Source organism: Anolis carolinensis, chromosome 2 (assembly GCF_035594765.1).
Source record: "Anolis carolinensis isolate JA03-04 chromosome 2, rAnoCar3.1.pri, whole genome shotgun sequence".
Lineage (NCBI taxonomy): Eukaryota > Metazoa > Chordata > Lepidosauria > Squamata > Dactyloidae > Anolis > Anolis carolinensis.
Window position 1 is genome coordinate 170,650,245 of NC_085842.1, and position 23,041 is coordinate 170,673,285.

General features: G+C 40.2%; 1 protein-coding gene across 5 annotated transcripts in view; it reads right to left on the reverse strand.

Moving 5' to 3' along the window:
• Positions 1-23,041, reverse strand: part of nckap1l (NCK associated protein 1 like) — a 141,299-nt gene that overhangs the window by 92,601 nt on the left and 25,657 nt on the right. For all 5 annotated transcript variants that reach the window (XM_062971071.1, XM_062971068.1, XM_062971070.1 and 2 more), the window contains 9 exons: positions 15,879-15,989; positions 12,933-13,025; positions 9,933-9,989; positions 6,229-6,371; positions 5,237-5,327; positions 3,356-3,493; positions 2,823-2,871; positions 1,116-1,272; positions 137-193 (listed from right to left, as the gene is read on the reverse strand). In XM_062971071.1, the coding sequence (XP_062827141.1) occupies positions 137-193; positions 1,116-1,272; positions 2,823-2,871; positions 3,356-3,493; positions 5,237-5,327; positions 6,229-6,371; positions 9,933-9,989; positions 12,933-13,025; positions 15,879-15,983 (890 nt within the window). In that variant the 5' untranslated portion in view covers positions 15,984-15,989. The remainder of the gene's footprint in view (positions 1-136; positions 194-1,115; positions 1,273-2,822; positions 2,872-3,355; positions 3,494-5,236; positions 5,328-6,228; positions 6,372-9,932; positions 9,990-12,932; positions 13,026-15,878; positions 15,990-23,041) is intronic.

Consider the following 23,041-nt stretch of genomic DNA (forward strand, 5'->3'; position numbering starts at 1 on the left):
GGAACAGACAAAAAGTAAAGCTGCTATGAAAAACTATGAAGCAGGAGAAACCTGAATATCTTGCAGACAAAGTACAGCAATATGAGGTACACGGCAAACAAAAATAAGGAATAGAGCAGGAAAGACACATTCCTACCTGTGTGTCACAGCATACTCTTTACATTCTTTGATATCAGCTATACGTTTGCCATAGCTAAAAAGAAAGAAAGAGGAGATGTATTGTGATGTATGGTTTCACCAGGTTAGTGGGAATAGGGAAAATGAAATGTTTTCTAAATTCAGTGGCATACAGGAAATCCTTAGCTTAGAAATATCAATGCTCCTCAGTGTTTTGTAATACTTTGGGGAAGGATCAAGGGTTTAAGGGTAGAAGTGACACAATGCATAGAGATTTCCAGAGAGCTGTGTTAGTCACAGAACAAAGGAAGGGGGAATAATTACCTACCAACTGCTTTAGACTATCTGATCTGTTTTAGGATGAAAGTTAAATTAAAAGACCAGTTAGTTTTAAAGGTGCTGCAAGACATCTCTCCTTGCCCCACCTTTATTATTTTCATAATGTATAAAGAGAGCCCCAAATATAATCACTGGCAATATGCTCCCAGGTAAAGAGATTTCAGGAAATAAATCTGATAATTTTTTTTGCACTTTCGAAAAGTGTTAGCTTAATCACAGTTCCCTAACCTGGCTGGTCCTTCCCAGATATCTGACTATAACTCCCTGATGACTGGAACTGTAGTCCTCCGGGTCTGGAGGACACTAGATGGCTAAAACCTGGCATAGATGGTACCAGTAATATGAATCAAGAAGGAGGAAGCTCAACATGTGTGATCATTTTTCCATTCCTGAACATGGAAAAAATTGCCTCTTCTGCAAAAAAGAAATTTCCAGGTCAAGTCACTCTAGCAATGGTCCTTCAAAGTGAAGGAGATATTTGCCCCTTCCTTCACAATTGCAATGTTTTGTGCTACAACTCCCAGAAGCCCCCAAAGGCATATTTAAGAAGTGAGAGTAACAGTTCAAAACAACTGAAGAGCCAAAGATTCTTCACTCCGGCTCTAACCTCAGTGGTACCATGATCTTATTGGTTAAAGAAACCTCTCTTTGTCACTTACCCTTTGATACCACTGAAGGCCTCCTCTATGACCTTGTGAACAGGAAGCACTTCATCCCGTACTAGAGTGATGTACAGTGAGCCCCGAAGAGCTGCTCGCCACAGATCCAGGCAGCTCTGTGTTGAGCCCAAGCAGCTGTGGCATAGTAAGAATCCAACTACAGAAGAAGAAGGTAGTCAACAACATTTTCCATTATTCCAGATAGCATCTGTTCCTTTCCAATTCAACAAGCAGAAAAAAATATCATATTTAAGCAGATGTACCACAAACCACAGCATTTCTTTGTACCAGGTTTGGTTACCTTGATGCCAAATACATGGAAATTTGCAAAGAGAGCAGATATTCACTGGAGACATAAAAATGGCCTCCAAACATTTCTGCAGTTTTAGGTTGTGACAAAGGGGACAACTCTCTAAACCCGTAGTTATCAACCTGTGGGCCCCCAGGTATTTTGGCCTACAATTCCCAGAAATCCCAGCCAGTTTACCAGCTGTTAGGACTTCTGAGAGTTGAAGGCCAAAACATCTGGGGACCCACAGGTTGAGAACCACTGCTCTAAACAGAGATCTTTTGCTAGAAGTAATCTCATCTAGAGGTTTACCAAAGTCCACATTGACCAGTAGGGGATTGGTAAATCCACAGACTATGATACAGTGGTTCCCAACATTTTTTTGACCAAGGGCTACTTGACCAGGGACCACTCTCCAACATTAGTACCAAAAGGGTTGCAAATCAGTTTTTGGTCAACTTTAGATTCGGTTTGGTTATTTGGGGTGCTGATTCAGAAAATTGCATTGGATAGACCACATCAGCTCTAGTTTCTGATACAGAACATACAGAGGCGTCCATAGGTATTTTGCCTTAGTAGGCAAAATGAATTTTGGCGCCTGCCTCCTGCACCGCGTGCCCTAGCCCCGCCTCCTGCATCACGGGGCCCCACCTCCTGGCGGGGCCAGGGCGTGTGGACTGCGGTGGGAAGGCTCAGGCAGCCTGGCTGGGCCTTCCCACCGCAGCCTGAATGGACCTTCCTGCCGTGGCCTGGCTGAGCCAGGCCACCGTGGGAAGGCCCATCCAGGCTGGCTGGGCCAGGGCACATGGCGAGAAGGCCCAGGCCCGAAGGAGAAGGAGGCGGGGGGTGGCACCATCCTCCCAGGGGCTCGACTGTGCCCCCGGGACGATTGCGTCACAGGCAAATGCTTCCCTTGGCGCGCAGTTGGACCGCCTCTGAGAACATATGCCATCTGCTCACCCACAGAAAGCCATATTTAATAATCTAGAGCTGATGGGGTCTATCCAATGCAACTTTCTGAATCAGCACCCCAAATAACCCCAAGAACAGGCCTAAAAACAAAGACACCAAGGTGCCACCACTTCCAGGCGCCACATGGAATGGCTCTGCTCGGGGGGGGGCGGGGGGAGAAGAAGCATTCAGGATACTTGTTGTGACTTTTGTGGATAGTCATCCTCTCTCCTCCCAACATCTCAGTTGTCTCAGTACTATAAGAGGGTTTCACGAGATCAGTTGCTCTTTTTGCAACGGTGTAGTAACTGTAAGGCTGCCAACCATATTTTAGTTCTTGGGGACCAATGGTGATCCACGGACCACAGGTTGGGAACCACTGCCCTAACAGATAGATTTAGGCTTTATGATCCACTGCTGGCCCTTTCAAGAATAACAGCACGATAAAGTACGAGATGGTGACTTACTCACAATCCATCGCTCCAAAACCTCCAGAGATAAGTATTCACAAGCCATCTGAGAGAATTAAAGATAAAAAGTAGAACATCCTTTTTTACTTGTGTAAATCAAGGGTGATCTTGTCTCTCCCCATCATGTGGTCCCCCCTCCTCTCTCGCTCACATTTATTTATGCAAGGACTTTTTCTAAGCAGTGTGGAGTTTTTGCTATGTACATGTGGGAAACATTTAGTGGATCAGCTGGCATCACTGTCAGCCACTGCTCAGGCTCTAGTTATAGAGAATTAGATATTGATTACAGGGGTACAATGCTGACATTGTAATCAAGAGATCTGTCTCTTCAAGTTAGTTCAAGTCTGTGAAGGATTTTCTCACTGGATGGCTATTTACTCATTTATATTACTGACAATGATACAAACTTCTCAAAGGTATCACTCATACAAAATGTAAGACCTGCGTTTTTTATAATCCTTGTAAAAGCCTGGCTTGGACTGTACTGGAGAAGGAGGGAAAGTGTCACTGTCTTGCACACACATACTCACCGTGTCTGAATTGACAGGAGCTATCATGCCTGCAGGGTTGCTAATCAAACTGAAGAGCTGGTCAGTTCGCCACTGATCAGCGGAGTGATTTCTCCGGGCAAAAAGGAAGTGTACTGAGAGAAGTGTGTTGCTCACAGCCTGGGGAAAGAGGGCCATTAGGTGCAGGAAGTGACAGCAGGACAGAAAGGAAGAGTAGAAAAAAAGAAGACAGATCTGTATTTCACCTTGCATATTCTCAAAATAAATTTGTGGAAGTAGCTAGTGTTAATCTGCACCGTCCATTAAATGTCTTTTGTGCAGCGTATAGCATTTGCTTTTTTATTCTCATGCTCAGCTCGAATCTAGATCCAGATTAATATGCATGGGAGAGTAAAGTATAAACATTCCCAATGCGTTTTTTTTTCCAAAACTCTCCCATCCCCCTATGCAAGGGTTTTAAATAAAAAAAGCAAGTTCACTGGCATTTTTTTTTTAAAAAAAGAAACAGTTAAAGAAAGATAAAATTCTCTCGCTGCACAACTTCACATCCCATTGTGATACGGATTGGGGTCATACGTGCTTACTATAAAGGTACAGGCTTTGAACAGTGAAATTAGATCTCTAGAATCTCCCAACAAAAAAGGGTATCAGGTGCTAAGAAAACAACTTTGCAAAACCACAGGCAGTAAAACTAGGCCAGGGCTAGCAATTGTCTGGCCCTATCGATACTGTGGGACTTCAGTTCCCATCAGCCTCAGCCAGCCCAGCCAGTGATGAGGGATGATAGGAGGAATAGATCATCAAAATCTGTAGGTCCACAAACTCTCCAGTATTTATTCACACAATACTGTGGTAGATTAACCAGTGGCTTTGTTACACCATATAGACAGAGATCCTGTTTTTGAGCAACATATTTTCTTTACAAATCTGATAGACATTTGCTAGCTTCAGATGCTCAACGGTGACAGCAGAAAGTTGTCATCTGAACATATTCTTTGTCTCCATTAAAAGCTCTAGAGAATTTGTTGGGGAATCTGAGCTGTTAGGCTCAAAAATAACTCTCAGTTGGGGTAATTCCAACAAAATATAGAAGAGTACCAGGAGTAAACTCCATAACCAGCAGAAACTTACATGTGGTACGAAGGGATAGGCTTCTATTCCTTAGAATGGCTCAGGATTGCAGAGTCAGAACTTTGGTTCAAAAATATTAATTGACGTAAAAAAAAATACATTCTTGATAGAAAATGCCTTGGAGCTAACTAGCTTACTAAGTCTAGTCTTCTAGAGAAGGTAAACGGTAAAAATATCCATACAGCTAGAGAGAGGGAAAATGTGCATCCTCACAGGGAGAAAGAAAAAGCAGAAGACCCTAAAAATGATGGAGACCGAATGGTCAACCCAGGGTAGTTTAAACTTAAGAAGAAGCTCCCTCACAGAATTCTATTATTACATCATCAAAGGCGGAGGAGAGACAGTGGCTAGCAGGAAAGACAATGACAAAGCCCTTTTGGGAAACATGCATGGGAATGTGGGGAAAGGAATCCCTCAGCTGTCTCTAGTCTAGCTACTCATTGAGGACTAGAAACTTGATGACATTTGTGCAGTTCAGGGCTGAAACCCAACAGAATTTCAGACTGGACGCTAACAGATAGTAACTGCCTGGTCTAAAGGGAACATTAAGAGCTATCTCACATGTAAGATACTTGCATCCAAAAGGCATACTGATATATAAAACACAACTACTGAATCTGGACTGTGTCACAATGAAACTATTAATGTATTGTTGAGACAGTATTACAACAATGAAAATATTGTGTATCTTAGACAATAAGATGTTAAACCAACTGACAAGTCTCCTCTAAAAAATAAAAAATTGGTCATGAACAGATCACTATATCTCACCTTGGTATGGGGTCCAAACTCCTCCATCAGCTTGCGCAAGGGGTTCTCATATTCAAGAATCATCTGACCCAAACGGGGATAACTGGCATCACTGTTATCAGACAAGCAATAAGTCAAAGGTGTTTTCCAACAATAGAAGTCACCATCGCCTCTAACAGTATTCATATTTTCCCCTGAAACAACCATATATGAAGGTTCACATGCTCTTGATTCCCAGGACAGAACACTTCTTACTATAATAGTATCCAATTGGCTGCATACTTAGCTTTGAGATCTTGTGTCATCTCTTCCCTAATGTTTATTAAGAAAAGTTCTGAGAGGACCTGGCAGTGATTATTTTATGCAATTGGAACATGAGGATGGATGTTTTATACATGATACTGTCCAATTTAAACTGTTGATGTTTTTGTCTGTACTAGGTTAAGGTTTCCCCTGACATTAAGTCCAGTCATGTCTGACTCTGGGGGTTGGTGCTCATCTCCATTTCTAAGCCGAAGAGCTGGCGTTGTCCGTAGACACCTCCAAGGTCATGTGGCCGGCATGACTGCATGGAGCGCCGTTACCTTCCCACCGGAGCAGTACCTATTGATCTACTCACATTGGCATGTTTTCAAACTGCTAGGTTGGCAGGAGCTGGGGCTAACAACGGGCGCTCATTCCGCTCCCGGGATTTGAACCTGGGACCTTTCGGTCTGCAAGTTCAGCAGCTCAGCGCTTTAACACACTGCGCCACCACCAGGGGCCCTTTGTCTGTACTATTACTTCAATTATAATGATTACTGTTTATGAAATGCAGCCAGTTGAAGTGTTGTTATATACTATCCTAGGAGGGTTTCTCTTAAAAGAGGGGTGAGAAACCTTTAGTTCTTTGAACATTTTTGCCTACCTTAGCTGGTAGGCCAGTGGTACCTGGCTGGAGGATCTGTATTCTAAAACATCTTAAGAACCAAAAAGTGGCATAAAATCTTTTACATAAATAAACAGGTGCTGACCTGGTTCCATGGATCATCTCATAGGTGCAGTGGTACAAGCCAATCAGGGCCTTGCGGTCATCAATGCGGGAAAGGAGTAAGATGACAGATGCATAGGTGACAATTAGGTCAAGGTAATTCTTGGTGAAATCGTAATTCACATGCTACAGAAGGGAAAAGAAGCACAGGAGACAGAAGATGAAGATAGTGGTTTGTTGTTGTGTTGTTGCTATGTTTCTTCCAGTTGTTTCCAACTTATGCTGATCTGATCACAGGGTTTTCTAGGGCTGAGAATGTGAGACATGCCCCAAGACTCCCAATGGGTGTCTATGGCTTAAGGAGGCATCAATTACTAGGTAGTCATAGTCAAACACTCAAACCACTATATCATACTAGATCTCACGGCAGGACATTGTGTAATACACTGGGACCTTGGTATCCCTTGGGGTTTAGTTCCAGGATCCAGGAGTTTGGATACCAAACTCTGTAGATGTTCAAGTCCCATTATATACAACAGTGGAATCAAATGTAATTTTTATTTGAATATTTTCATAACTTGTGTAGTGAAATCCATGGATGCAGAATCCCTGGATATGGAGGGCTAACTGTATTTTTGTTTTAATCTGGCAGAGGCACCAGAGAAGCTTTCTGGTTGAGTTTAGGCTACTCTCTAAACTAGTGGTTCTCAACCTGTGGGCCACGGCCCACTGGGAACAAAAATCCAGTCTGCGAACCTTCTTCCTCTTTCTTTAATTTATTTCTGCTCCTTTCCGCAGAGCTAACCATTGCATTGGATAAACTACATTAGCCCTAGATTATTAGATAAGGTTTTCTGTGGGCGAGCAGCTGGCAACTACTGGATGGCACGTGTTGTGTTTCAGTAACTAAAGCTGATGTGGTCTATCAGCACCCCAAATAACCAAACCAAATCTAAAGTTGACCAAAAACTGATTTATAACCCTTTTGGTACTAATGATGGAGAGTGGTTCCTGGTCAAAGTGGTCCCTGGTCAAAAAAGGAATGGGAACCACTGCTCTAAACTAATCTTAGGATAACAAAGGCGGAAACATCACAGTGTTATAATTCTGTGGTGTGGTCCTATTTTGGAGGAGCCTAAACAAGACATAGAACTATGCTATTTGCACACAATAGGTTTAGGAACAGGAAGGTGGCAATTATCTTCTCACAGATTAAAAGTCTATTGAACAATATAATTATCTCGCTTTTTCTGTCCTTTCCTAATCAACTAGCATTAGTCAAGATTAACTCCAATTTATTCTAACTCAGGAATTCTATGGTTGTAATTTGGGATCCTCAACAATGAATTGACTTCTTAATTGGCCAAAATTGCTAAACAGATCCAGCTTTGCCAGAAGAAACAATGACCACACCTTTTGTCAGGGAAATTTCTCTATCTAGTTGTAATCTTCTGCAAAAGCAAAGCCTTTTGAGAATCAGTATTTAGCCTGGGGTACTGTGTGGTTTCTGGTCTGTATGGCAGTGTTCTAGCAGAAGATCCTCTGAAAATGCCAGCCACAGATGCAGTGATATGTCAGGAGAAAATGCTCTGCTAGAACACAGCCATATAGCCTGGAAACTACACAGCACTCCAATGATTCCGGCCACAAAAGACTTCAACAATACAGTATTTAGCTTCATTATGCCCTCAATCATTTTGTGAAGAAGCTACAGGTTTAGAGAGTAGTTGCAGTTCGGAAATATCAGTGGGAGGTCTGCACTTGGAGCTCTGAAAGAATCTTAAAGTAACATTTGCCTAAAAGAATCCTAATCAAGAAGCAATATCTGCTGCAGTCTGGATGGAGTCATCTCCATCTATGATCCCTAATATCATGCTACATCTGATCTTGTCTAATTTCACAATCTTAGGAGCATCAGGCTTTGGTTTACATTTAGATGGGAGACTACCAGGGAACTCACAGGTCTCTAGATAGGGCCATATGTTATTCCTGTAGGACATCTCGGCCCCCATCTACACCACCATTATAATGCAGATTGAATGGAATTCTATGGTCAGTCAACTCATATAATGCAGTTTAACTGTATTAAACTGGATGATGTGAATCTACACTGACCATATAAAACAGTTCAATCTGCATTATAATGGAAGTGTAGATGGGGCTTTGGAGAGTTATTGCTACAGTCGGCGTTGGCAACATAGTGTTAGCTGACCAACTGTATGATATTTACCTTTGCTGTATGCCTTCAAGTTGTTTCCTACTTTAAACAACTCTGTTATGGGTTTCTGGGCAATATTTGTTCAAAGCAGGTTTACCACTACCTTCTTTTGAGGCTGAAGCATGACTTGAGCTACCTTTCTATGGTTTATTTGTACATGTTTTATAAACCATACATTAAAAAAAATATTCTAAGCCTCCTGTGGTACTGACAAGAAACCAGCCCAAGGATATAAGCTTTCATTTCTGGAGTTCTTCCTACTCAGAGAATGTACGTGTGAACAGAACAGAACATTCTTCTCACTTAAATCTGTCAAAAAACAAAGAAATTCCAAAGCAATTATTGGTAAAACAGAAAAAAAGGATCCAAGAACTATTGTAGCATTTCTCTGAATTCTCAGGATGTTCTACACATCATTGTTTGGTAACTTTAGTTCTCCATACGTGTTGAACTATATATATATATATATATATATATATATATATATATATATATATATCCCATTAGTTCCACCCAGTATGGTCAATGATGGGATAATGATAGTTGTAATCCAAAACAGATGGAGGATCAGAGTTCCTACCGTTATGGTGAGGCTATATAAACTACCATATTTGGCCTGAGTTTTTTTTTTTACTTTTGCTACTATGCCTACATTGGAGCCCCCGATGGCACAGCGAGTTAAACCACTGAGCTGCTGAACTTGTTGACCAAAAAGTTGGCAATTCAAATCCGGGGAGCGGAGTGAGCTCCCACTGTTAGCCCCAGCTTCTGCCAACCTGGCAGTTCAAAAACATGCAAATGTGAGTAGATCAATAGGTACTGCTCCAGTGGGAAGGTAACGGTGCTCCATGCAGTCATGCCGGCCACATGACCGTGGAGGCGTCTACGGACCACGCTGGCTCTTCAGCTTAGAAATGGAGATGAGCACCAACCCCCAGAGTCAGACACGACTAGACTTAATGTCAGGGATAAAGCTTTACCTTTACTATACCTACATAACTAGCACTTTCATCTCCTTAGCTACAACTTGCACTATCCCTTTCCCTTCTTCTTGTTTACAGTTGGCTATGTTTTTATGACAGTTGACACTAGGTTATTGGTGCTGTTCAGAGTTCAAATTGTTGTTTTAATACTACTAGTTTTATTTTGTATTGTACTGTGTGTTTATTTTATGTGTTGTTTTAGGCACTTTGTGCCATATGTAAGTCACCCCAAGTCCCTTCGGGGAGATGGAGGCGGGGTACAAAAATAAAGTTGTTGTTGTTGTTCTTCTTATTATTATTATAAAACCTTGTGTTACATGTCAAGCAACTGGTGGAATATACATTAAACAAACAAACAAGTCAGCAGACAGTTAACTTACATGGTAGACAGCTTATAGCCTAGCAGCCCAACACAGCCAAAACATTATCATGTCTATAGTTTATATTCAGTCACTCAGAAGTCTACACTGCAAGTCTAAGTGATTCCTGATTATTTTACATGCAGAAGTAAACATACACTATTATCTTTATTCACACAGCACTCACAATGTCAAAGTAGCACTGGCTGGCATCAATGGTGTTCAGGAGCTCATAGACATGGTCCTAAAGAATAAATTGAGTGTTATAGAAGATAATATAAAAACAGTAGACTCTTATTTTTTCCTGTCATTCTGGAATTCAACTGCATTTCATAATAACTAGCACCTTGATCTTCTAAGCACATGTCCTGAATTCCTATCTTAGATCAGAGAGCAGGCTGCTTTATGGAACAGGAGTGCTTAAAAGCCATATGATATGTATTCCTCGCCATTGCTTCATTTTTCACAAAGCTCCCCTCCTTGTCACTCACTTTTAATCCCCCCACAAAGCAGGAAGAGCTGTCTGACAGTGAAATAGATTGCTTTAGAAGATAATGTATTCTCCTTCTGGGGATATATTTAAACAGAGGTTGGATGGGCATCTTCAGGAGTAGTTTAATTGTGCATTCTTGTATGATAGGCAGTTGGGCTAGATGGCCCTTGTGGTGCTTTCCAATTTTATGATTCTATGATTCTAATCCTTGTTTCTTTTCCTCATGACCTATTGCCCCATACTAACTTAAAACAGAAGGGTTGAAAATATCAACTCAGAATAAAAGGAGCTTTCTTTTTCTTACCTCATGGTCTCCTGAAAACTATATAAATCAGCAATAACTTTGCTCAAGACTGTTTTGATGACATTGATAAATGTTTGTTTTTCCATTCTTGGACATTAACAATCTAGTTGATTATGTATTCAGCTGTAAACTCTCTGCATTTAAATAGGAATTGAGCACTTCATCTTTCCTCTTTTTAAATGGTTTCTTCAGTTCTTAAGAAGCTGGCTTTTTTATGAAACACAAATGTGTCAAGATTATTTATTTGGATGTTATCTTTGCTTATTTAGAAAATGCCTGTTGCAAAACAAGTATAACTACTTTTTCATTTCTAATATATTTTGGCACATTAGATTCTGTACAGTGTTTTTATTCTGAATGTGATTTACATTGCAGGAAGAGGAAGATGCTGTGCTTTTGAAAATATAATCATATACCATGGAGAAAATGTAATTTATCCACTCTTAGAACAAATGCTAGAAAATAAATAAGATTTTGCCGGTGGCCATGTGATGTGTTAATTGCAAGGATTTGGCATTGATCTTGAGTTTAACCTTCTTTCAAAGGTTCAAGACTGGAGGAAATTAAGACTCCTCTCTCTGGGGGTCAGAGAAATGCAAAACTGGGGGATATTGAGGTATTTTCTGATACTGAACATTAAATTCCACTCTATTTAAAGAGATCCAGAATTGGAGCTGGGACTACAGTACAATGAAACAGAATTAAGCAATCCGTTTAAGCATCTTCTTAGCTATTCCATTATCTTGGAGAACAGAACTGAAAGTATCATACAGTCAGTATTTCACCCATGTCGTGCCCTTGGGTATGGTGCAAGGTGATGTTTTGTTTCCCATTCTGAAGTAAAATCATTTTGCTGTGCCTGCCAGCATCTATGGGTAAAATGGAGTGGGGCAAGGAGGGAAAATACACTTTGCTCTTTCTTTCACACAAGGTATCCTGGGCCGGCACTGGGAAGAACAGAGCATGCAGTACTCTTTTCCTCCCTCATCATTACAAATACTGGAGAAAGAAATCAAGCAGTGCTGTTCCTCCTAAGGAGAACAGCAGTGATTCATTCATTTTAAGAAAAGCCCAATAACCCAACATTTAAATAATTATAACCATGGACTAGCTCAGCAGCAAAGCTCACTGATGGCCCTTCCAGACAGGCCCTTTATTCCAGGATCTGATCTCAGGTTTTCTGCTTTAAACTGGATTATATGAGTCCTCACTGTCAGATAAGCTGGGATAAACAGAAAACCTGGGATCAGATCCTGGGATATAGGGCCTGTCTGGAAGGGTCCTAAGTAATCTAACTTCAGTTGCTCTCCTTTGGCCTAATTTGCATCACCAGATAGCTGTGCGGAATAATTGTTTGGAAGAGGGGCAGGATCCTATACATGGAGCAGCCTTCCCATTAGATATGAGGCAGTCTCCACAGGTGGCAAAGTCTGGATGCTGAACATTGATGGTAAAAACCACATGCCCTTGGTCATTTCTCTTTGTGGGGAAACCGAGACTGTATGTTGTAACCATATGGCATGCCCTGAACTCTTTAAGATTGCCCACTGCCTTTCATTGTGATGGAAGATAGGGTCCCATATGATATACAGTAGAGTCTCACTTATCCAAGCATCGCTTATCCAAGCCTTGGATAATCCAAGCAATTTTTGTAGTCAACGTTTTCAATATATCGTGATACTTTGGTGCTAAATTCGTAAATACAGTAATTACAACATAACATTACTGCATATTGAACTACTTTTTCTGTCAAATTTGTTGTAAAAACATGATGTTTTGGTGCTTAATTTGTAAAATCATAACCTAATTTGATGTTTAATAGGCTTTTCCTTAATCCGTCCTTATAATCCAAGATATTCACTTATCCAAGCTTCTGCCGGCCCGTTTAGCTTGGATAAGTGAGACTCTACTGTATTAATGTAAGATTCAGTTGTCATTCTGCCAGGGGAACACTAAAGGCATCATCCTGACTACTGCCTCAGGCAGCATACTGTTTTTGGACCAGGCAATGCTGAATGGATGGAAAGAGAACAAGGCTTCTGCACTAATAATAATGGTTTAAGAAGGGAATTTCCATAGAGCATGCGTGTATCCCCAAGAATCAATGCATCACTTTGACTGCCATGGCTCAATGCTATGGAATCTTGGAAGCTGTAATTTTACAAGGTCTTTTGCATTCTCTCCCAAATAGTATTGGTGTCTCTACAAACTACAAATCCCAGGATCCAATAGCATAGAGCTATTGCAGTTGAAGTGGTGTCACGCTATATTCATTCCACAGTGTAGACAAAGCTCAGTTTTTTCACAAGGATAAAAGCCTTCCAGCATCTGAACAGAGTGCACCTAAATACACAGCAAGCCTAAAGCAAACCAGTCTAGATAATACTCACCCGGAATTCCATTACATCCACAAAGGTGTGATAGTAGGCACCAAGAGCCCGGAAAATATCTGCTTTGTCTTTGTGCACTGGACCCAGATGTTGCTGTAAACATGAACAAGTACATAGGGCTGAATATGTTTACTGTTCAACAACAGCATTAGAGTGCTTCTTGTTTCTTCCCCACCAGCATTTTAAGAAGTTGGATTTTAAATTTTTAGATAGATAGACAGATAGCGTGTAAAGAAAACATGTCAGGATGAAGAAAAAAGCAAACTAAATAAAGCAAAAGGCAAACTTGAACACAAGGAATTACTTATTTTAATCAATTGGCTGTTTTTTTTAAAAAAGATTTGTTTCTCCATTTCTTTCTAAAGATCATATTATTACTATTTTTCTTTTGTTTCTTCAGATCATTTGAATGCCCTTTAGGACTGTTTAATATTTTTGTAAACTGTTAGGAGAGGGATTTAGTGCTGAATAAAGTTGCAGATGAGAGCCAATGTGGTATAATGGTTTACATTTATTACTCTGTAGACTAGAGTTTGAATCACCAATGGCCATGCAGTCTTCCAATGATCACTCTCTCTCAGCCCGAGTTTGCTATGGCAAACTTCTTAGGAACAAATCTCATCAAGAAAACCCCTTGATAGATAATATCAACATAGCCTGGAAATGACATTAAAGACACAAGGCAAGCACATTTCATAGGACCAGGTTGGGTTGGCTTCAACTTTTGTACTGCATATGGAATTTTTACTTATATGTATAGCCAGTTGTGAAAGAAGACAGGGATCTTGCTCCTTTCATAATAAAGAAGATTAACATCAGCATGAGAAAGTGTGGTTACTCCCATGTGCTCATGCTCAAGAACTAAGGCAACATGTTGTCAAAGGTTTCATGTCCGGAATCACTGGATTGCTGTTAGTTTTTCGGGCTGTATGACCATGTTCCAGAAGCATTCTCTCCTGATGTTTTGCCCACATCTGTGGCAAGCATCCTCAGAGGTTATGAGCTGACCTTACAACCTCTGAGGATGCCTGCCACAGATGTGGGCAAAATGTCAGGAGAGAATGCTTCTGGAACATGGCCATACAGCCCAAAAAACTCACAGCAACTCACTGAGGTAATAGTTCTTGGTAAAGGAGTTGGTTCATGGATACCTACTGGCTGATATCTAAACAAGGAATGGGAGGAGGGGGACGTGAGAGAAGCCTCCCCACAGGATCGTAACACATCCGGGCATCCCCTGGGCAACGTCTTTGTAGACGGCTGATTCTCTCACACCAGAAGCGACTTGCAGTAAATTAGATGAGTCATATATATATTCAAATATGAACAGGAATATAATCAGTATATATATAATTTATATTAAAAGTGAAAATATGTATGTATTGATGTATGCATGTATTTTGTATGCATATATTATCCAGGATAGCTCCGAGATCCAGAGAGTATTGTGACCGCCATCAACTATGGATCTGTACCAAACTTGGCACACATACCCATCATGACCAGCTTTAAGTACTGCTGGAGTTTGAGGGAAATAACCTTGGATATTGGGAGTTATAGTCCACCCACTTCCAGAGAGTACTATGAACCTCACCGATAATGGATCTAAACCAAACCTGGCACACATACTCATCATGGCTAATTGAAAATTCTGGCAGGGTGGTGGGATTGACCAAGGCTGATGAGAGCTGTAATTCACCCACACCCAAAGACCCATTTCTATCTTACATCCAGAGAGCCATATGTATTTCTAATGCCACTATTCATAACATCCAAAAACCAAACAATAATTACTTCTAATATTTATAATTTCAAAATACCCAACCCCGGCATCCCTGGGTACTCAAGCTAGTTAACATATAAATATGTATGTCAGCAGACAACAGGAGAATATACAAAAATACCACACGCTGATGAGATACAACCTTAATGGAAAAAAGGAAAACAAGTTAAACAAACAGCATGATACAGGGCCGTAGCCAGAAAAAAATTTCAGGAGGGGTTTTGAAAATTTCAGGGGGGGGAGGGGGTTGAACCCCTAGCACATACCCCTCCTCGCTACAAACCTGTCAATATCTGCTTGAGATAGTGCCTGGAGGGACTCTTAATGTTTTGCATCTCATAGACTTAGCATGGGGATTTGGTTAACCAGTTAAAATTCATGAATAAACGAGATTTTTTTTATAACTTGAAAAATTTCGGGGGGGGGGGTTGAACCCCTAAAAAAAAACCCTCGCTACAGGCCTGGCATGATACATAAAGAAGAGAAAAATCTGATGAAAAGCATGCAGAATTCATAAAACCTAGTTTGGTAAAAACAGTCTGTAAGGAGAAGCCAAAGAAATGACAAGGAGCCAACCTAAATACAGCTAAATCCGAAAAGCAACACAATGGATTGAAATATGGGACACTAAGGCAACTTCAGTGATAACTTTACATTAATCACCAAGAAAAAAACTAAGGGGGCCCCATTTACAATGAGGACTCACAGTTTAAGAAGCAGTGCACTGTGTGTCATGAAGGGAAACAGCTTCCTAGGCTACAGTACCTGAGTTTTAAAAAATGTTCTCCATAGTTGTGCAACTGGCAAAGATGTTGCAATTGCCTCCATCTCAGAAACCTTTCTTTTAGTTCAGTGGTTCCCAACTTTTGGGCCTCCAGGTGTTTTGGACTTCAACTCCCAGAAATCCCAGCCAGTTTATCAGCTGTTAGGAACTGTGGGAGCTGAAGTCCAAAACACCTGGAGTCCAAAGGCTGGGAACCACTGGTTTAACTAGACAATTTAACTATTTGATTCTCTTTTGTAATGATATTGTACTGTGTTTTAGTTGCCTTTGCCTTGCCTGTGTACCACCCTGGTATCTGCAAGAACAATGGATGATTGTAAAATGCTTCAAGCAAGTCAGCAGCCAATCCCAACACCTTGGCTCTGGGACAAGATCTTACCGTCATGCTCCGTGTATCCAGGTTGGGGAACTTCTTAATAATATATTTGATGGAAGACTCCATGGTTTTCTCAGTGAAGAAGGCTGGCTTGCTCCGGGGATCCATGCATGTCTGTAAAGACAAACAAAAACTGCACTCACTTGCTATCGTAAGTGCATTTGCTAAATCTCTCAGATTATACAAGTATATCTTTGCATCCATAATATTTCTCTCTCCCTGCAAGAAATATTCACATAGACCTGAGTGTTGCAGTGTCCCAGGGCATTCAATTTCTGTCTTCACTATATTTAAGTAAAAGACATTTAAGGATGGAGGTTGATGGAAAGAACTGGCAGCAGGATCTCCTACTGGTGTAATATAGAGTGACTATCACCTTTGTTGTTATAGTAGGCCCTCCTCTTTTATGGAAATTAAAAACGTAAGATGTATACAAAAGTAGAAAACCATGAATTAAAAAAAAAACTTTGGAAACACCTTTATAGGAATTTCTAGGTCCTCCAGGGCAACTCTATGGTCAACATCTACCAAATGTTAACCACAGAATCACGTTGGACGACCTCAAGATTACTAGAGATATTTCAAATCTTCAAATAATCAAATGCTCAAACATAAAAATGGCAAATGGGGATGGCTGATTCTAATGACTGTTGATTTTCTTCTCATGATATATTCAAAATGCAAAAAAAACCCCAAACAATTCTAATTTATTCATTTTGGCCTCAACAGAAAGATGAAGTTTGATTTGCTCTTGGGCTCATGTATTTGCTGTTTTGGCAGTCCATGTAACTGCAGAACTTGCATCCAGCAGCCCATTTCAAAAGAGTTCTCTCCCCATCAGCTTTCTTCAGTGTCCAGCTTTTACAACTATATAAATCAGATATATGACAGCATGGACAATCCTGACTTTGGCATTCAAATATATATCTTTTCAAGAAAGGTTATGTCTTCTGTTTTCATCCAAAACTTCTATGATGCCAAATTATTCATGATTTTAAAATTTACATAGACTGGATTTGTCTTGGCTGTTAGCATGTGCCAAATCATCCAATTAATGAGTTACAAGCAATGTGTTTGTCACTAATCAATTTTTGTTTTGGCAACAAGAACATCACGAAAGCACATTTTAAAAATAGCGAAATGAGTGGAAATGCAAATAATTAAAAACAGAGAGAGAAGAGAATCTAGCAAACAATGGTATCTGGTTATTTTTCACAGTGACACTTTAGTACATTTTTACAAACTTTTTTGGGATTTATGACAAATGCTTATCAATCCTAATGATTAGGGGGGGAAACAAAAGTAATGCATCATACAATTAATTGTTAAAGAAGAAAGCTGGAATGTTAATATTAACAAGTTACTCTTGTAAGTTTTATATTTAGTTATGTAAGGAATTCACGTTCCAAGCTCTGAATATGCTCCCACGTTTTCCAGCTTTTCCTTATATAATGGATTTGCCCCTTTCCAAGGAATATTTATGCAACAGCCAAATGACAAGGGGTCTGCTCCATTTTTTATGGTAAGTGTCTTAGCTACTATATTTAGAAAGATACATCATGGAAATTCTCCAAAACTGTCCACATGGGTGGCTGGGATAGTAATACCTTTGCTTTCCGATGGCTTAATGAACACAAGCTTTATTTTGCGAACAAAATTATAAAAATATTGTATCAAATAAAATTACCTCTAGGATTTATGTATAATGTATATATGAAATATATGATAAATGATTTTGTATTTAGACTTGGGTCTCATCTCTAAGGACTTCATCACATTGCACAGTGGGTTAAACCCTTGTGCCAGCAAGATTGCTGAACGACAGGTCGGCGGTTCGAATCTGGAGAGAACGGGGGAGCTCCCTTTGTCAGCTCCAGCTCCCCATGTGGGGACATGAGAGAAGCCTCCCACAGGATGGTAAAACATCAAACATCTGGGCGTCCCCTGGGCAACATCCTTGCAGACAGCCAATTATCTCACACCAGAAGTGACTTGCAGCTTCTCAAGTCGCTCCTGACACAGGGAAATAAATCACATTGTGCTGAAGAAAACTAGGAAAAGCGGAGGAAAGGGTGGAGTTTCATGGGGTTCTGTCTTTAAAGATGAACAATTTACTCACTCCCGTCTCACTAAGATCACCTCCTCCAGCTTCTAACTTAACTATCCACTTAATTCCCATCACATGGGCAGGCGATGACTCCACTCATTACAAGGACACCAGCACTGCCTTCAAGACCCTTCCACTGAAACAGAAGCACCTTTCTTAAGGCGACACTTTCTCTGGGGTCATTTGCTCTGAAATTTCCTCCCATCATCCCTCCAGGATTTTATTTATCTTTAAAAAAAAATCACCCCGGATCATAGGAAGTGCTTTTAAATTAACCCTCATCTTTCCCTGCACCTTTGCATTCATGCTCATTCAAAGTGGTTTTTAATTAACGCTGATCTTTCTGCAAGCCTCTCTACATTGGCGATCTGAGGAAATGGGCATTTTGGCTCCTCCCACATACAGCGTCATCGCTTTATCTACTAGTGGGCAACAAAAGCGGGCAACAGGGATTAACATCACATGGGGAAATTGGCAATTTTTCCTATCTATGTGGGGAATTTAAAAATAAGTCAGTTGCCAACCAGCTTAAGGAAAAAACAACACTTTAGAAACGGCAAAATATCTCATCCCCACAGTTGAAGCTTGCATGGTTTGCCTTTCTCAAATGTGCTGAAACACTGATTTTACTGTGTGTGATGAAGTCCTAAGATATTTTATTATAGGTATATGCAAATAGTGATATTTCAAAAAAAAAAATCCAAAACACTTCTGGTCCCAAGCAGAAGCTCAACCTGTACTTCATATGCATTGCTGCTTGTAATCCTTACAATGCTGTACAGTTCAATTAGCACTTATCTCTATATATAAAAGAGTGATGGCATCACAGCAACCCACAAAACAACAAAAGTACAGGCCCCCCAACCTCGAAATTTGACAACACAACCCATCACCCATGCCTCAGGGTTGATACAACAAAAAGAAAAGAAAAATAAAGTCCTAATTAGAGGGGGAGCAATAATTGTTTTTATCCAATTGCTGCCAGTTTAGAGGGCTAATCTCTGCCCACTTCGTTGCCTAGCAACCAAGGGACAGCCAGGTTTCAGTTAGGGGACAGGCAAATTTAGGTCTCACTTAGGCTTCTTCCACGGATTATCTAATTTGCACTGGATTATATGGCAGTGTAGACTCAAGGCCCTTCCACACAGCTGTATAACCCATTTATAATCTTATATTATCTGCTTTGCACTGGATTATCTTGACTCCACACTGCCATATAATCCACTTCAGTGTGCATTTTATACAGCTGTGGAGCCTCATATAATCCAGTTCTAAGAAGATAATATAAGATTATCAATATACAGTAGACTCTCACTTATCCAACATAAACAGGCCAGCAGGATAAGTAAATATATTGGATAATAAGAAGGGATTCAGGAAAAGCTGATTAAACATCAAATTAGGTCATCGTTATACAAATTAAGCACCAAAACATCATATTATACAATAAATTTGACAGAAAAGGTAGTTCCACGCGCAGTAATGCTATGTACTAATTACAGTAGAGTCTCACTTATCCAACACTCGCTTATTCAACGTTCTGGATTATCCAACGCATTTTTGTAGTCAATGTTTTCAATATATCGTGATATTTTGGTGCTAAATTCATAAATACAGTAATTACTACATAGCATTACTGCGTATTGAACTACTTTTTCTGCCAAATTTGTTGTCTAACATGATGTTTTGGTGTTTCATTTGTAAAATCATAACCTAATTTGATATTTAATAGGCTTTTCCTTAACGCCTCCTTATTATCCAACATATTCGCTTATCCAAAATTTTGCCAGCCCACTTATGTTGGATAAGTGAGACTTTACTGTACTGTATTTACAAATTTACCAGTAAAATATCACAAGGAATTTAAAACACTGACTACAAAAACATTGATTATGAAAAGGCAGACTGTGTTGGATAATCCAGAACATTGTATAAGCGAATGTTGGATAAGTGAGATTCTACTTTGATATGAAATGATTTCTAGGATAGAATAATGCAGAACAATATAATCTCTAAAACCAGGACAGTAATAAAGAAATAAAGAAAGTAAATAAAGCAAGGAAATTGGAAATTCCACAAAGGAAACAATCAGGGCCAGCTAACACCTCCCAAGAAAGGATTCTTCCAGAAAGGAAGCTGAGAAGGCAGTGAAGCACTATGTATTACCAAAGTCATTATTATTACTATCATTACTATCATTACTATTATTATTATTATTATTATTATTATTATTATTATTATTGTGTTGCGGTCAACCGTGAAAATGAATGCAATCTGGCTCCAAGTATTCAAAAATACTAAAATCAGAATATATAAAAATTAATGTGGTATAATAAAACAGAACAATACAATCTCTAAAATCAGAACACTAAATAAAGAACAACACTCTGAAAATAGGGGAATTCCACACAGAAAACAATCAGGGCCAGCTAACACCTCCCAACAAAGGATTCCCATCATCAAAGTCTGGCAAATCCTCTGTTTTCTCAGGGCCACAGACAGTAGAAGCACATAAAATATCGCAAACAACACCACTCTGAAAACAAGGTAATTCCAGACAGGAAACAATCAGGGCCAGCTAACACCTCCCAACAAAGGATTCCCATCATCAAAGACTGGCAAATCCTCTGTTTTCTCAGGGCCACAGACAGTAGAAGCACATAAAATATCGCAAACAACACCACTCTGAAAACAAGGTAATTCCAGACAGGAAACAATCAGGGCCAGCTAACACCTCCCAACAAAAAAATCCCTCAGGGAGGAAACAGCTAGGCTTTAAATCTGCAAGGCCATTACATCCTAATCATTTTTCCTAATTGCAGCATTCATACTTGCCTCCAACAGACAAAAAAAACCCAAAACAATCAGAAATATTGTATATTCACAACCTTTAGGAAATAATATCCCCTGATGGCACAGCATGTTAAAGCGCTGAGCTGCTAGACTTCTGGACCGAAAGGCCGCAGGTTTGAATTGGGGGAGCGGACAGAGCCCCCACTGTTAGCCCCAGCTTCTGCCAACCCAGAAGTTCAAAAACATGTAAATGTGAGTGCATCAATAGGTACTGCTCCTGCGGGAAGGTAACGCCGCTCCATGCAGTCATCCCACATGACCTTGGAGGAGTCTACCGACAACGCCGGCTCTTCGGCTTAGAAATGGAGATGAGCACCAACCCCCAGAATCAGACATGACTGGACTTAACGTCAGGGGAAAACGTTTACCCTTTACCTTAACTACCACCAATTCCTCAATACTTTATTTCCCATACCACCATACTTCGCCACAGCAACGCGTGGCCGGGCACAGCTAGTATTATCAAAAGGAGTCTTTTCTATCATCCTTCAAGCAACTGAAGCACTGCCTGCATGCACCATACATCCAACATCTCACTGTTCAGTCTTCTTTACAAATCCCTATGCTACCACAAGTCCAGACGTGTTTAAGGTGCCAAAAGGCTTTTCCTTCCCCTGAGTTTCCTTTAGATGAGATCAATGGAGAGTTGACAAGTTTCCATAACAGCTGTTTTATTTACAAGTGGAATATGTGTTGCCAACAGGAAACACTACTGAGTCAAAGGAGGCCCCAGAACTACATGATGTAACCTTCAGCTAATTCACAATTCTGTCTCTCCATAAATAAAGAAAAGGAGGAGATGCCCAACTGCTGTCATACACAATCTACCAAAGCTATGGAAATGTAATAATAATAATAATAATAATAATAATAATAATAATAATAATAATAATAATAATAGCTACTTTTATTATTACTTATTATTATTATTATTATTATTATTATTATTATTATTATTATTATTACCTAATAATAGCAAACAGAGGCACAACTATGTGGCCCAAATGATTCATTGGAACTTATGCCTCAAGTACCACCTCCCAGCAGTAAAGAACTGGTGGGATCACAAACCTGCAAAAGTTGTGGAAAATGAACACGCAAAGATACTGTGGGACTTCCGAATCCAGACTGACAAAGTTCTGGAACACAACACACCAGACATCACAGTCGTGGAAAAGAAAAGTTTGGATCATTGAAGTCGCCATCCCAGGTGACAGTCGCATTGATGAAAAACAACAGGAAAAACTCAGCCGCTATCAGGACCTCAAGATTGAACTGCAAAGACTCTGGCAGAAACCAGTGCAGGTGGTCCCGGTGATGATGGGCACACTGGGTGCCGTGCCAAAAGATCTCAGCCGGCATTTGGAAACAATAGACATTGACAAAATTACGATCTGCCAACTGCAAAAGGCCACCCTACTGGGATCTGCACGCATCATCCGAAAATACATCACACAGTCCTAGACACTTGGGAAGTGTTCGACTTGTGATTTTGTGATATGAAATCCAGCATATCTATCTTGTTTGCTGTGTCATAATAAAATAGCTACTCATTTTCTCAGGCTCAGCTCTTCATCCCATTCCTGCTGAAGATAAACCACAGTATAGGGACAAAAAACCTGTCACCCTCCAGCTGTCCAACCATCAGAGATTATGGGAGATATCATCCAGCAAGGAGAAGCACAGGTTCCTCAATCCCTATCAAAGTGTTGATTTTGACCTGTAAAGCTCTACATGGTTTGGGTCCAGGTTAGCTGCAGGAGCGCCTTCTTCTGTACAATCTGCCCTGAACACTAAAGTCCTCTGGGAGCATCTGCTCCATCCTGCCAAGACGACCTTTTCTGTGGAACAACCTGCTGGAAAAGCTGTCTCAATTTAAGACAGAAGTGAAGACCAACCTCTTCCAGCAAGCCTACCCAGCTAGCTTTAACGACAAATTTTAAACTTGCATCTCAATCTCTGTTTTGTGTATTTTAATATTATTTTGTGAAAATATGTTTTAATATGTGTATTTTAAAGACTGTTTTTACGTTAATGTATTTTAGCAATGTTGTAACCCGCCTCGAGCTGTGAGGAGAGGCAGGCATAAAATAGCAACAACAACAATAATAATCACAAGAGGAACAGGAACCAGCTGCTTGTGGTGGATGCTTGTCTGATCACATGGTTTGAATTATACTAAGGTTTCAGCTCATTGCCTTTCAAC